Raw genomic sequence first — 13565 nt, 5'->3', positions numbered from 1 at the left:
CCTTATCCTTTCTCTCTAATCCTGCTATATTCCAGTAACAAATCTTCCATTCTTCCCTACTTTCGTTTCTCAACTTTTTTTCCTTCTTACTATTTTTTATTTGTTGTTTAAGGTGAAAATGATATCGAAAACTATTTTTTTTTGATAAAGATTAATTTTTAATATTCAAGCATTGCTCTACAATTCACAAAAAAATCGTGAAAACACTTTTTTGCAAACATTAATATGCATCTTAAACATTGTACCTACTCTTTCTAGTACCAGTTTTGTGCACGAGGTGGCGAAATAGTCGATCACCATTCCCAATAGGTTTCGAAAGCTTTTTAAATTAAACATATTAATTGAATCCCTAGAAATTTGGAAAAAAACTGTATTTATAATAATCTCGCGATACTCTAGACGTATTCCGATTAGATTGTTTGAAAAAATTCGATATATTTGAATGGCTCTCTACAATGAAAAATTATACCAAGAAGAATCTTGAAATACCTGGAAAACCTGCAATTGTCCGGGAATTATTTTCCAGGATTTGAGTAGGCACCCTGAAATCCTATCTGAGAACAGTTGAAGTTATTCGTCTGCATTGAAAGATAAATCTGACATTTATATTTGAAATCTTTGGCTTTTAGAGAGCTGCTGATTATGTTTTACAAGAGCACCGGCGGCTACAAACCACATAGGATAATCCTTTACCGCGATGCTATTTCTGAAGGTCAGTTTTTGCACGTTCTTCAACATGAGTTGACGGCCATTCGTGAGGCCTGCATCAAATTAGAAGCCGATTACAAGCCTGGAATAACCTTCATTGCCGTGCAAAAGAGGCATCATACCCGTTTGTTCTGCGCTGACAAGAAGGAACAGAGCGGAAAGAGTGGAAATATTCCGGCTGGAACGACAGTCGACGTGTGTATCACACATCCGACCGAGTTCGACTTCTATCTGTGCAGTCACCAAGGAATCCAGGTAAAGTGTCTTTAAGATTATTCTTCTTTCAGACGATTGTTACAGATTCTTGAAAATCCTACAGTCAAGAGTTTTGGTGAGGTTTTATGAAATCTTTGCGCCGGTATCTATATTTTATGGGCCCGGGTGGCCGCTAGACTAGGGAATGATAGTGAATTTATTTATTTTTTTATTGAATTTTTAATACTATTTTCTCAGAATTTTCCGCTAATGCCACAATTTCTTGTCTGAAATTTTAAACTACATGCGATTTTAATCATCTTAATAGTTGATATTTTAACCGCAAACACAAAATTTTTTTAAAGAAAAAGACCAAATTTCAACAAAATATTCATTTTCTTCCAAAGAAGATGAATCCTGAATAAAATATATAATACGAAACCAAAATTTGAATTTTCAACCAAGAAGATTAATTTGCTTTTAGAAGAGACGAATTTTTAACAAAGTATGTAGATTTATAACCAATAAGATGAATATTCTACCAAAAAGATTAATTTTATATAAAAAAAGATTAATTTTGATTAAAGTAGTTTGAATAATGTACGCGACATGTTATTTGATTAATTTTTAGATTATATTTTGTGTTTATTAAACAGTGGCATTTTGTACACCAAAATTTAATTTTCTAGCAAGTTCATTTTGATATATATATATATAAAGAATTTTCAATCCGAGAATATGAATTTTAAAGAAAAGAGTTCAATTTCAACCAATCCGTTGAAATTTTAATAAAATAGTTCAATTTGAATTTTTAACAAAAATAACTTAAGTTTTAACTATAGTAATGAATCTTTAAACCAAAAAATTAACTTTTAAGAAAAGTAGTTTCAACTTTCAACCAAGAAGTTCAATTTTTTCCCTGAAAAGATGCATTTTTAATGAAAAATGTAACATTTGATATTTAAACAAAAAATGTAATATTTGATGCCTCGACGAACGAAATTGGTATTTGAAATAAAAAACATGGGTTTAAATTGTAAAAATCGAAGTTTCAACAAAATACTTGAAATTGGACTAAAACATTTGAATTTCCAACCAAACAATTGCAATTTTAACCAAAAAAATTGATTTTTTACAGAAAAAGAACTTAATTTTAAAAGAAATAATGAGATTTTTAACCAAAAAATATAAATTCATAACCAATAATTTAATAGTAGACTTTTCTCACATAAAAAAGCCATTTTTTAAATAATTTCTAGCAATTGGGGAAGTGTGCGATTTGGACAATCCATAAAGAAAAAATATAATATGCCGTGATTCAGATTAGGTTGAATTGTTGTGATAGTTAGCGGTAAAAATTTTTGAATTTTGAGGGTTCGTTAAAGTGTGTTTTTCAAAGATGTCAAGAAATTATTTTTGCACTTTGAGAAAACAAAAATGGTCAAAGACTGTGATCCTTCTTAGAAATCCGATAAGACTTCTTGAATATCCTTAAACTTCTTTGAATTTCTTTAAAATCCATTGAAATTCTTTGCAATCATTTCAAGTCTTTCGAAGCATCTCGAAATTGTCTAAAACTAATTTTAATCACGTAAAATCTTTAAAATATTTCTAAATTCCTTTAAATCTCTTGAAAATCCTTAAAATCTTTGAATTTTTGCAAATAACTGAAAATCTGTTCAAACAATTTTTAAATTAATTGCTGAACATTCTATAAAGTCTCTAAAACTTATAGAAATATTTTTAAATTCTTTAAAAATAAACTTTAATATCCCGTTAAGTCCCTAGTTATTCCTCAAAATCACTTGAACTCTTAGAAATCCTATAAAATTTTTTGATCTTCCGACTTTTGTTTCAAATCTCTTTAACTTCTTTACAATCATTTAAATTCATTCAAAGTTTCTCGAAATCGACTGAAATTAATTCAAATCGATTAAAATCCTTGACATTTTCTTAAATTCCTTTAAATCTCTTAAAAATCCATAAAATCTTTGCATTTTTTCAAATTTATTAAAAGCTCTTTAAATAACTTTTTAAAAACTCGCCTGGCATTCTTTAAGGCCACTAAAACTGTCATAAAATTTTACAAATAGCTTTTAAATCCTTAAACATTTTTGAATTGTGTTTGAATTATTTTTAAATCGTTTAAAAAGAAACTTTAAGATTCCGCCAAGTCCCTAGTAATTCCTTGAAATCACTTGAATTCTTAACAACCTCGTAAGATTTCTTAAAAATCCTTGAAATCCTCGGAATTTTTTTGAATTCCCTTCAACTTCTTTGAAATAATTTAAAATAGTGTAAAATTTACTAAAATTAATTAAAATCTTTTAAATTTTCTTAGGTTCCTTAAAATCTCTTGGAGATCCTTAAATCAATTTCTTTAAATACCTTGAAATCTCTTAAAATTTATTACGTCAGCTGTTTTAATAATTTTTCAATAACTCGCTTGACTTTCTTTAAAATTACGTAAACTGTCGTAAAATCTTATAAAATCGCTTAGAAATCCTTAAAACTTTTTTGATTCTGTAAAAAATCTTTGAAATCCCTTCAAAATCCTTCAATGTTTCTGCATTCTTTTAAAATCTTTTAGTCTCTTTGATATAACCTTACTTTATATGAAACTACTTTAAATCACTAATTATCGAAAAGTGTAATGATACAAGTCGCCGGCAATTGAGGTTATAATCTCAATTACGGTAAATTATAATTTCTTGTGATGGATTGCCTAATCGCATATTTTTCAAATTGCCAACAATAATGAAATAAATGGTTTTTCTTTCTTAAAAGAAAAGCTATATCGCGATTTTTTACTTAATGTTGCCGAAATTGATTAATTTTAGTCAAACTCCTATCTAAACAATGCTTTGCAGTTCACCAAGTAAATAATTATAATTTTGACATTGGAACAGATAATTTTGTAAAGAATTATAATTTTGTCTTGGAACAAATTATTTTTGACATGGAACGAGAAATTGTGGAAAATAATTTTTATTTTTATTTATAAAAAGGAAATTTAGGGAAAAAATTGCTAGAAAAAAATTGCTAGCAGTTGAAACCCTTTTCGAAATTTTAGAAAAAAGAGATTTACGATATTTTTGAACTATAATATTAAAATATTGTAAGTTTAAAGAAGAATTCCTTTTAAATTTTAGAATTATAACTCGTACCAAATTTTCTGTTCCAAGTCAGAATTTAAGATATTTGCTTTATCGGAAAACTGAAAATTCATTTAAACCGGGAAATGACAGTGAATTTTTTTACCGAGAATTTTACAAATCTTTACAAGAAAAACCCGTCATTCGATTTCCACAGTTTTTTTTAAAAGTAATTAGTTGCATTCCTTTTTTCAATTATATCAATCAGTTCACAGCGCGTAATTTGATAATCTTTTACTTTAAAAGTTTTAGATTTTTATTTTAAATAAAACCTTTTAAAGTTGTAAGTTTTTGATAAAAAAACATTTTATTTGATGAACTGTAAATGTAAATAAATACAATATTTTTAAATGGATTTGTACTTTAAATATTAAGAAGTGAACAATTATTAATTTGACAAAACGGATCTAAATCCGTTCGAAATTTAAGAATTTCCATATTTTTATGTTAAAAATTAAACTGTTTCAGTTCAAATTCTTAGTCATTAAAAAAATGTTATCTTGCGATTGAAACATTGTAAACTATTTTCAACTGAAAAATAACTTTATAATAATATATTTGCAAGTAATATTGTATATTTTTCAGACTAAAATTTTCAAGTTTTCACCCGTTCAATTAGAAAATTTTGAAATTAAAGTAACGAATAATTATTTTATATTTGGCAATATGTGACGGTTCATTTAAGACGAGTAAATTGAAACCAAATATTTAAAAGTAAACAATTTGAAACCGAATATCAAAATTTTAATTGTTTTTATTTTTTGTTTATTTTAATTTGTAAGTGAAATTGTTGAATTTGGAGGTAAAATAACAATTGAGAACTTGTTATTTGTAGAATTTTTTAAAATAAATTTTAAAACATTTTATTAAGATTCCTAGGAAAATCGAAAATGATTTTTCATTTTGAGCAATTATTTTGAAATAATATTAAAAAAGATTTTAAGATTTCCAAAATTGTCAAAAAAGAAATTTGAAGATTTTTTTTTAAATTCACAGGATTTTCTAAAAATTGTAGGAAAAGTGCGATTCATTTGAACGATATTTCGAAGTTCAAAAACAAATTAAAAAATAATTTTTAATTAAAAAAATGTTGAACAACTTGTAGATATGTCAAGATTTTAAAATAAAATTCTAGCTTAAAATTGCTAAAAAAAAAACTTGCCGAAATATTATAATTTGAAAAATGTTAAAGTTCATTGATTGATTCTTTAATTTAGTGCATTAAAAATCACAATGTAGATTTATATTTTTGGAATTGAATTTGAATCTTTGAACTCTAGATGAATGATAAAAGTTAAAAATTCTAAATTTTGCATTTTATCTGCATTTGGCTTAAAATTGTTTAATTGAAAAGTGCTAGTACTGTCCATTTTACACACGTTTTTATTTTTATCGAGCATTTGGATACCATGAATTGTCTAATTAATGTTCTAACTCAGAATTGTAATTTTGTTTCAAAAACTGCCTGTTACAACTCAGAATTTTTTAATGTAATAATTAAATTAAACCAATAATTAATTCAAATTAAAGGGAATAATTTTTCTATAGAAAGATGATGGAGCGAACTTTTTTTCTTACTATGCATTACTTTTTTTTCTTTCTAGGGAACCTCGAGACCTTCGCATTATCACGTCCTTTGGGATGATAATCATTTTGAAAGTGACGAGCTACAGTGTCTCACCTACCAACTCTGCCACACATATGTCAGATGTACGAGATCTGTTAGTATACCAGCTCCAGCTTACTATGCTCATTTGGTTGCATTCCGTGCTAGATATCACTTAGTCGAAAAAGAACATGACAGGTAAATCTCTACACAATTTATTATTTTCTTCTTTTTTTTTTCTCACACTCAAATCAGAAAACCAGGGATCACAATTAATCCTCTTTTCCCTATTTACTCGAAAACCCTTTATAATTCCTATATTTGAGATTTTTTTCCAAATTCTAGATAATTTAAACAAAACAATAGAAAAAAGAAAATCTAATATGATCACATTTAATTGAGATAATTTGTTTGATACATAGTTGGAAATCAGATTGGCTTTTCATTAATTAAAGTTGTTTTGAGTTTAGACAAGTTTTTGCGGTAAAATTAAAAGTTTCAATTTGTCTGATAAATTATTGAAAATATTATGCATGTTTTGTGTTAGTGTTTTTTGCTGGAAATTAGTATTTTTTTAGAAGAATTTTATTATAAATTCAGAAGATTTTGAAAAAGACTTAAAATGTTTACAAATTTTAATTTGTCTTAGTTTTTATTTTCACCGGAAAATCACATTTTCAAAGAAAAGTGATCAGCATGTCTAAGTTTTAACAATTTTAGGTGATGTCATTGTTATACATCGGAAATGGGTACTTTTATTTTATAAATATTAGGTTTCAAAGATAGAAAGTATCTTTAAAAAATTAACTTTTTTGCGGTTTTGTTAGCGTTTTTCATCGGAAATGGATATTTATAAACAAAAATCATTAGATTTTAAAGGGTCATAATTTTTTAACAATTTTAGATTGCGTTACTACGCCAAAAACTGTTATTTCAAAACAAAAATCATTATTCAAAGAAGAATTGCAATTGTTGAACAGTTTCGGGGAATCTCTTATATTACGTTCATTCTTTTTTGGCGGAAATCATTGGTATTTTTATTAAAAAATGATCAGATTTTAAAGAAGGTTAATAACTTTTTAACAATTTGAGGTTACGTTGTTTGTTTTACGTCGAAAATTAATATTTTTAAACAAAAATCATTGGAATTTGAAAAAGATTTAGAAGGCCTTAACAATTTTGTATATGTTAGTGTTTTTCGTCGGGTAAATTGGTATTTTTTATTTTTAAACAATATATTTTGAACATTTGAAAGAAGATTTACAACCTTTAAGAATGATAGATTATGTAGATGGTTTATATGAGAAAACTGGGGTTTTAGTTTTGAAAAAATCATTAGATTTCAAAGATTAAAATGTCTTGTACAATTTTAGAAATATGGATTACCGCCTATCTATACCGGAAATAACGATTTTATTTTCAAAGAATATAAAAGAAATACGTTACTTTAAATAAAAATCAGTACTGTTCTAAAAAGATTTAGAATTTGGAACAATGTTTTGTTATATTTGTGTTTTTTGTCATTAAATTAATAATTTTATAGTTTGTTTTTATATGTGTTTTTTTTACCGGAAATCGTTATTTTTGGGCCAGTATACGTCAGAAATATCAAGATCGGCTCCTGGTCGTTCGACTTTGTTAATAGTTGGTAAAATTATATTGCTATTGGGAATTATTAAACTGCGATACGCCACCTGGTGACAAAAATCCGTACTAGAATTAATAGGTATGATTTTAAATATGCATTTTAAATTGTGCATATAAGCGTTCAACGATTTTTCTTGTAGAGTTTAAGTATTTACTGGATAATAAAAATAAGTATATATCGGAAACAAAGGGTTTCAGATGGAATTTACATATTATATAGTGAAAACCCAAATTTTTTACGGAAATATTTTTCTAAACAAAAATAAAATAAGATTTATTGTACTATTTATTATGATTTTTAAAATATTATAAATTTAAGTGAATTTATTTTGAAGCTTAAAGGAACTCAAAATGTATTTTTATTCATTTATACATGAAATATTCACTATTTAAAAATCTGATCTAAAAGTTAGGCGACAATGGAAATTCTATCTAAAACTATTTTTTTTAAATAAAGATTAGTTTTAGTATTCAATTATTGTTTTATGCTTCGCGAAACAAGCGTAAAAACACTTATATGCAAAAATTAAAATAAATCTTTAAAATTGTACCTACTCTTTCTAGTTTCAGTTTTCGTCATCAGGTGGCGAAATTAAGGAACAAACATTCCCAATATGAAAGAAATTTTGGGCCCAAAGGATTTTTGAAAATTTTCAAAATAGAGAAGTTTCGCCTTGTTGAATTTGAGGGTCACATTTTTTTTTAAATTACCATTATTTCTGGAAACGACAATTGGATTTTGATAGAAATTGGAGACATTAGAAGTGAAATGATATATTTTAAAAATATAATACAATAGCAAATGTATTTTAATTTTGCCCGAAAAAAGCCTAAAACAAATTTTGATTAAATTTTGCGTGTATTTTTACCCTTTCAATTTTTCTTAAATATTTATATTTAGATAATATTATTAAATAATTAATGAATTTATTTTAATAATTTTATTATTAAATTTAATTAAATATTATAAATATTTATATTTTCTATAATATGGTCTCCCTAAAATGACGATATTTTGGGACCCAAAAGTATCCATGAATTTTGTTGTTGAAAAGATAGGTTATTTCCCAAGGAATCATTTTACCCATATTTAAGAACAATTAAAAGGAAAGAAATTCACGAAAAATGGAATCAAAATTCGTTTTGGACTTTTTTGCGGGTAAAATTAAAAAAACTTTTTTTGATTGTATTATATTCTTAAAATATATCATTTCACCTCTAATGAGTCCAATTGTTATCAAAATCCAATGACCGCTTCCAGAAATATTGATAGTTCAGAAAAATGTGACCCCAAAATTGAACATGGCGTATCTTCCGCAATTTTGAAAATTTTCAAAAATCCTTTGGGCTAAAAATTTCTTTCTTACAGCATTATAAGTTTACCAACTTTTGTCAAAATCGAACGACCAGGGGCATATCCTGATATTTCTGACGTATACTGACCCTTTTAATAAAAAATCGGGTATTTTAAACAAAAATCATTTTACTTTAAAAATTAAAGTTAAATTTGTTTATAGCTTTAGGTTATGTTAGTGTTTTTCATCTTAAATTATAATTTTTCAACAAAAATGAAAGGGTTTGATTATTTATACAAAAGTATGTATTAATTCTGAAATTAAGATTTCAATTTGCGACAGCTATCAAAAATATTGTCTTTGCTTTTCTTTTTCGTTATTGTAAATAATAGATATTATGTAATGCAAAAATATTTGTGTTAATTAATAATAATTTTAAATTATTAATTAAAAATTTCTCAAAAAAAAAATAATAATCACAAGCGTATATCCTTTGCGCATTATTTTGTGATCGGGAAATGTACACATTTTTAGAAGAAAAAAACTGCCCAACTCTGATTTTAACTGTTTTTTTAAATTAATTAGTTAAATTGTTCTCTTTTTTTAATTATGATGTCATTCCGTATCTAGCAAATTTTCCACATTAACAATTTTTCGTTTTAGATTTAAATTTTTAAGCTTAAATTTTAATTTAAATAATTCTAAAATACAATTTTTGAAACTTGAACAATTAAAAATTAGAAGCTTTTGAAGTCGAAAATTTTTGATTAAAAACATTTTTAATTCATAAACTGTGAATATAAATTAATAATGATTTTTTTAATTAAATTACGCTTTTAGATTTACAATGTGAATAATAATTTTTTTTTTTTGAAGATGATTCGGAATCATTTCACAACTTTGGAATTTCCGGATTCTAACGTTAAAAAGTAAACTGTTTCAGTTGGAGTTCAATCAGTTTTAAATAGCTTCAAAATAATTTATTCATAATTAAAAGCTTTTGTTAAACCATTTAATATCAATTTTTTGAATGAAGAAATATAACAATTACTTCATATTTAGACATTTCTGATTTCATTTAAAACCAGCACTTATAATTAAATATTAAAAACTAAAAAAATTAACATCTAAAAAATTTTAAACTAATCTTTGAACGCTACCATTCTAAATATTTTATTTAAAAAATTTAATTTATAAGTCTAATTGTTGAATTTTGATGTATAAACAAAACTTGAACATCTATTGTTCTTTGAAAAAATTTGAATAAGATGAAGAGATATTTAAAAGTTTTGAAAAAATTCAAAATTAATTAAAAATTTGAAATGATATGAAATAATTTAAACAAAGTGTCTACTTCGACCGAAAAAATCCGGCTATTCGTACCAAAATTGTGGCGTAAATACCCTATGGTCTAATTAAAAATAACATATGATAGATTTTTGCAGATTTCAGACAAAAAATCTAGAAGCTTTGTAAGAATTTTGAAAGGCTTTAGAGGAATAGCAAATATTTTCTAGGAAAATGGAAAATGATTTTTTATTTTAAAAATTTAATTTTAAGTGAATATTCAAAAAAGGTTTAGAAATATTTACAAAATTATTAAAACCTATTTTTTTTTAATTTCGGAAAAGTTCATATTATTTTAAAGGCTGCTTTGAAGTTCTGAAAAGAAATTTAAAACAACATGTAAATGTTTCAAAATTTTGAAATAGAATTTGGAAGCATTTTAAGGACTTTTAATCTCGGGAATAAAAATAATTTTTAATTTAAGAATTGTTTAGTTTATAAAAAAATTTTATCGTTTAGTTTTTAATGGTTCTAGCTTAAAATTGCTTTAAATTATATAATTTTGATCATTTTGAGTTTCATTGATCGTTAGTAGCTTTATTTTATACGTGTAAATTATTGAACATTTGAATTCAAAATTATTGAATTAAAAAACTTTTAATTAGCTTAAGGGTTCGATTTTTAAAATTTCATTGGCATTGAAAGATGTTTGCGAACCAGGAAAGGTTCGTCGTTTAAAAATGAAAGTGGATCGATTTTTGACATCATTTTGAATACAACGTCTTTTCTTTACAGCGGAGAAGGATCTCATCAATCGGGCTGCAGTGAAGATCGAACGCCTGGTGCGATGGCACGAGCGATAACAGTTCACGCCGACACCAAGCGAGTTATGTATTTTGCGTAATTTATATGCGCGTGTTGATGATCTGCGAAATCGCCATATCCACTGAAGGAAAAAATTCGGGAGTAACTGGCAATATCCGTACCGCACTTTATACCCAAGTTGAAATCTATGTATTGCATTCACCCCAGAATTATTTCTTTCAGTGTCTCTGAAAGTAACAAAGCGGAGTAATAGAGAGAGGGAGAGAGAGAGAGAGAGAGAGTAGCATGCTACTTAAGTGTGACGTTTGACGTGCTCGGGCGGCCAATTTTTTTGATAGATCATTTCCAAGTATAATGTCGCACGTCTGCCGAACATCGGAGTGCCAAATAATTTCACTGCTTGACAAAAGAAAAGAAAGAAAAAAGATTAGAAATCAAGGTTTCCGTCAGGGGTGTTCAGTTGGCGGACGATTTTCGATCTCTGTTTGCTTCTCGATACAAAGAGTAGATTTTAATGAAAAAGGTGCTTTTAGTTAATCACGTTTTAGATTAAATTAAGGTCTTTCGCAGATTCACACGAAAAAAAGGGGGAGAATGAAGAAAGGGATTTTATATAGATTTGGCCTGTGTGCCTGAATTACGCTTATTTTTTTCGAGGTAGTCGTATGTACCTCAATGAATCTGGCATTTGTATTATAATAATAATGGAAAAAATTACGCTACACGCAACCATTTCGCACTTGAGACTGCCAATCTATTATTGTTTATGGTGAAATATTTACTCTAAAAAAATTACGAGGCTTAATATAACCTTACATTCGAATCGACTTGTTTAGAATAATTAATGATGAAGAGAGTAGAGAAAAAAATTGGCCACCTTGAGTGTTGCGTCAGTAGTCAAGAAAAAAACGCTTGAAAAGAAAAAAGAACCCAACAAAGACATGGAGCTGATTTTCCAAGAGTTAAATAAGCGAATGGCCAAAGTAAGTTAGAATTTTATTAGAGTGAAATTGGGAATTGTGGCGAATCAGGGCACTTTTTGTTTTGCCTTTATAATAATGCTTTCAATTGGGAAATTACTTTGCCACGATTACTGATTTTCGCATTGCTATGTGTTCTGTATCAAATCTTGTCATTCTAAAATCTAAATTTACAAGTCTTTTGACTAACGACCAAGTGTCAGTAACACAACTCATCCAAACTTATCCAATGCTTGTTATGAACTCAACATTATTAACAAATATTCAGCACCACCGAAATAATATTAGTTAGACTAGCTAGCAGTTTAATCGGGTGGATGGAACTCGACAGTTGGCAGAAGTAGTTGTAGGATTCCAGTAAATATTGAGCAGATAAACAACCCGTTAGATTAATGAAAAGAGTACTAAATATTATTATTATTATTATTATCATTATCATCAGGAGAATATCCATACATTTGATAAATCCTTACGTTCCACACGCGGCAGAAAATATTTCCGGAATCCTTTTTTGGAACAATAATAATCATCATCTAGGCGTCATGATAAATAAGTGAAGAATAACTTTTAAGTGCATTTCAGAGTCCTCTAGATTTATGTAGAGTAGATAGTAATTCATATTAGGTAGATTAACTATTTATAACCGAGTATTGGCTGTCGCACATTCAGAGTTTCATGCTTAACGAGAAACCCTCGACTGGCGACTTATTTTTCATAAATTTTCTGATGGGGAATGGACGAAACTCAAATTGTCGAGGGTTTCACGTCGTAGATTTACGAACATAAAGCAAGCCTCCCAGCGGGTTCTGATAAAAATTTCAATTTAATCAATCAATAATAGCTTTTCTTATTGTGAATGGTTAAACTGCGATACGCCGCATGGTGACGAAAATCCGAACTAGAAAGAATGGGTGCGATTTTAAAGATGCATTTTAATTTATGCATAAAAGAATTTTAGCGATTGTTTTAAATTATTTATTGGGTACTAAAAATAGGCATTTATCGTAAACAACGGGGTTTAGTTATAATTTACATCTTATATAGTAAAAAAGAAAAACACCTTTTTTGACAAATATTTTTCTGAAAAAAAAAAAGCAATTATTGTGCTATTTATTTTGATTTTCAACAGATTATAATATTTAGGAGAGAACTCGTATTTTTAATTCTAATCGTCTGTTATTTGCATAATACGAACAAACTTACATGAAATAGTGAAATAATTGTTTTGTTTTTTTCAAAGCCTATTTGACACGAATGAGTTTTTTCACTGTATAAGATAGAAATTCTATGTAAACCTATTTGTTCATTTATGAAGATTTGTTTTTAGCATTCAATAATTGTTTTAAACTTTCCGAAACAATCGTAAAAACACTTTTAGGGAAAAATTAAAATACATATTTAAAATTGTACCTACTCTTTCTAGTTCCAGTTTTCGGCAACAGGTGGTGAAATTGTAGACCACCATCCCCAATACAAATGACTAATTCCTAATAAAAGTTCATATTTAATTTCTAAAATAAAGTACAAGAGTAAGTCATTTCAGTTTTATGAGAAAAAATTGAATATATTTTTATTACTCGTAACTTTTTCTTGCGAATTTTCAACTAATAAAGATAAATTTTGAACGAAAATTGAAATAGGTAAATTTTCAACAAATATGACGAGTTTTCCAGTCAAAAGATTAAGTTTACACTAGAAAGGATAATTTTCAACAAAGTACATAAATTCTAAACAAAGTTCTAATAAAAAAAGGCGAATTTTCCACAAAAATAAAAAGAATTTTCCAGAAAATTGTTACATTTTGAACTAAAAAAAAATGTATTTTAAACCAGAAATGGAATAATGAAATTTTCAGATAAAAAATTTG

General features: G+C 26.8%; 1 protein-coding gene across 3 annotated transcripts in view; it reads left to right on the top strand.

Annotated features, from left to right (window-relative positions):
* LOC117168499 (protein argonaute-2) overlaps positions 1-13210 on the top strand; it is a 77775-nt gene extending 64565 nt beyond the window's left edge. For all 3 annotated transcript variants that reach the window (XM_033354209.1, XM_033354210.1, XM_033354212.1), the window contains 3 exons: positions 630-963; positions 5663-5862; positions 10689-13210. In XM_033354209.1, coding sequence (XP_033210100.1) covers positions 630-963; positions 5663-5862; positions 10689-10797 — 643 coding nt within the window. In that variant the 3' untranslated portion in view covers positions 10798-13210. The remainder of the gene's footprint in view (positions 1-629; positions 964-5662; positions 5863-10688) is intronic.
* Positions 13211-13565: the final 355 nt, after the last annotated feature.

This window comes from Belonocnema kinseyi, chromosome 2 (genome assembly GCF_010883055.1).
Source record: "Belonocnema kinseyi isolate 2016_QV_RU_SX_M_011 chromosome 2, B_treatae_v1, whole genome shotgun sequence".
NCBI lineage: Eukaryota > Metazoa > Arthropoda > Insecta > Hymenoptera > Cynipidae > Belonocnema > Belonocnema kinseyi.
This window is presented reverse-complemented; position numbering and strand designations above follow the sequence as displayed.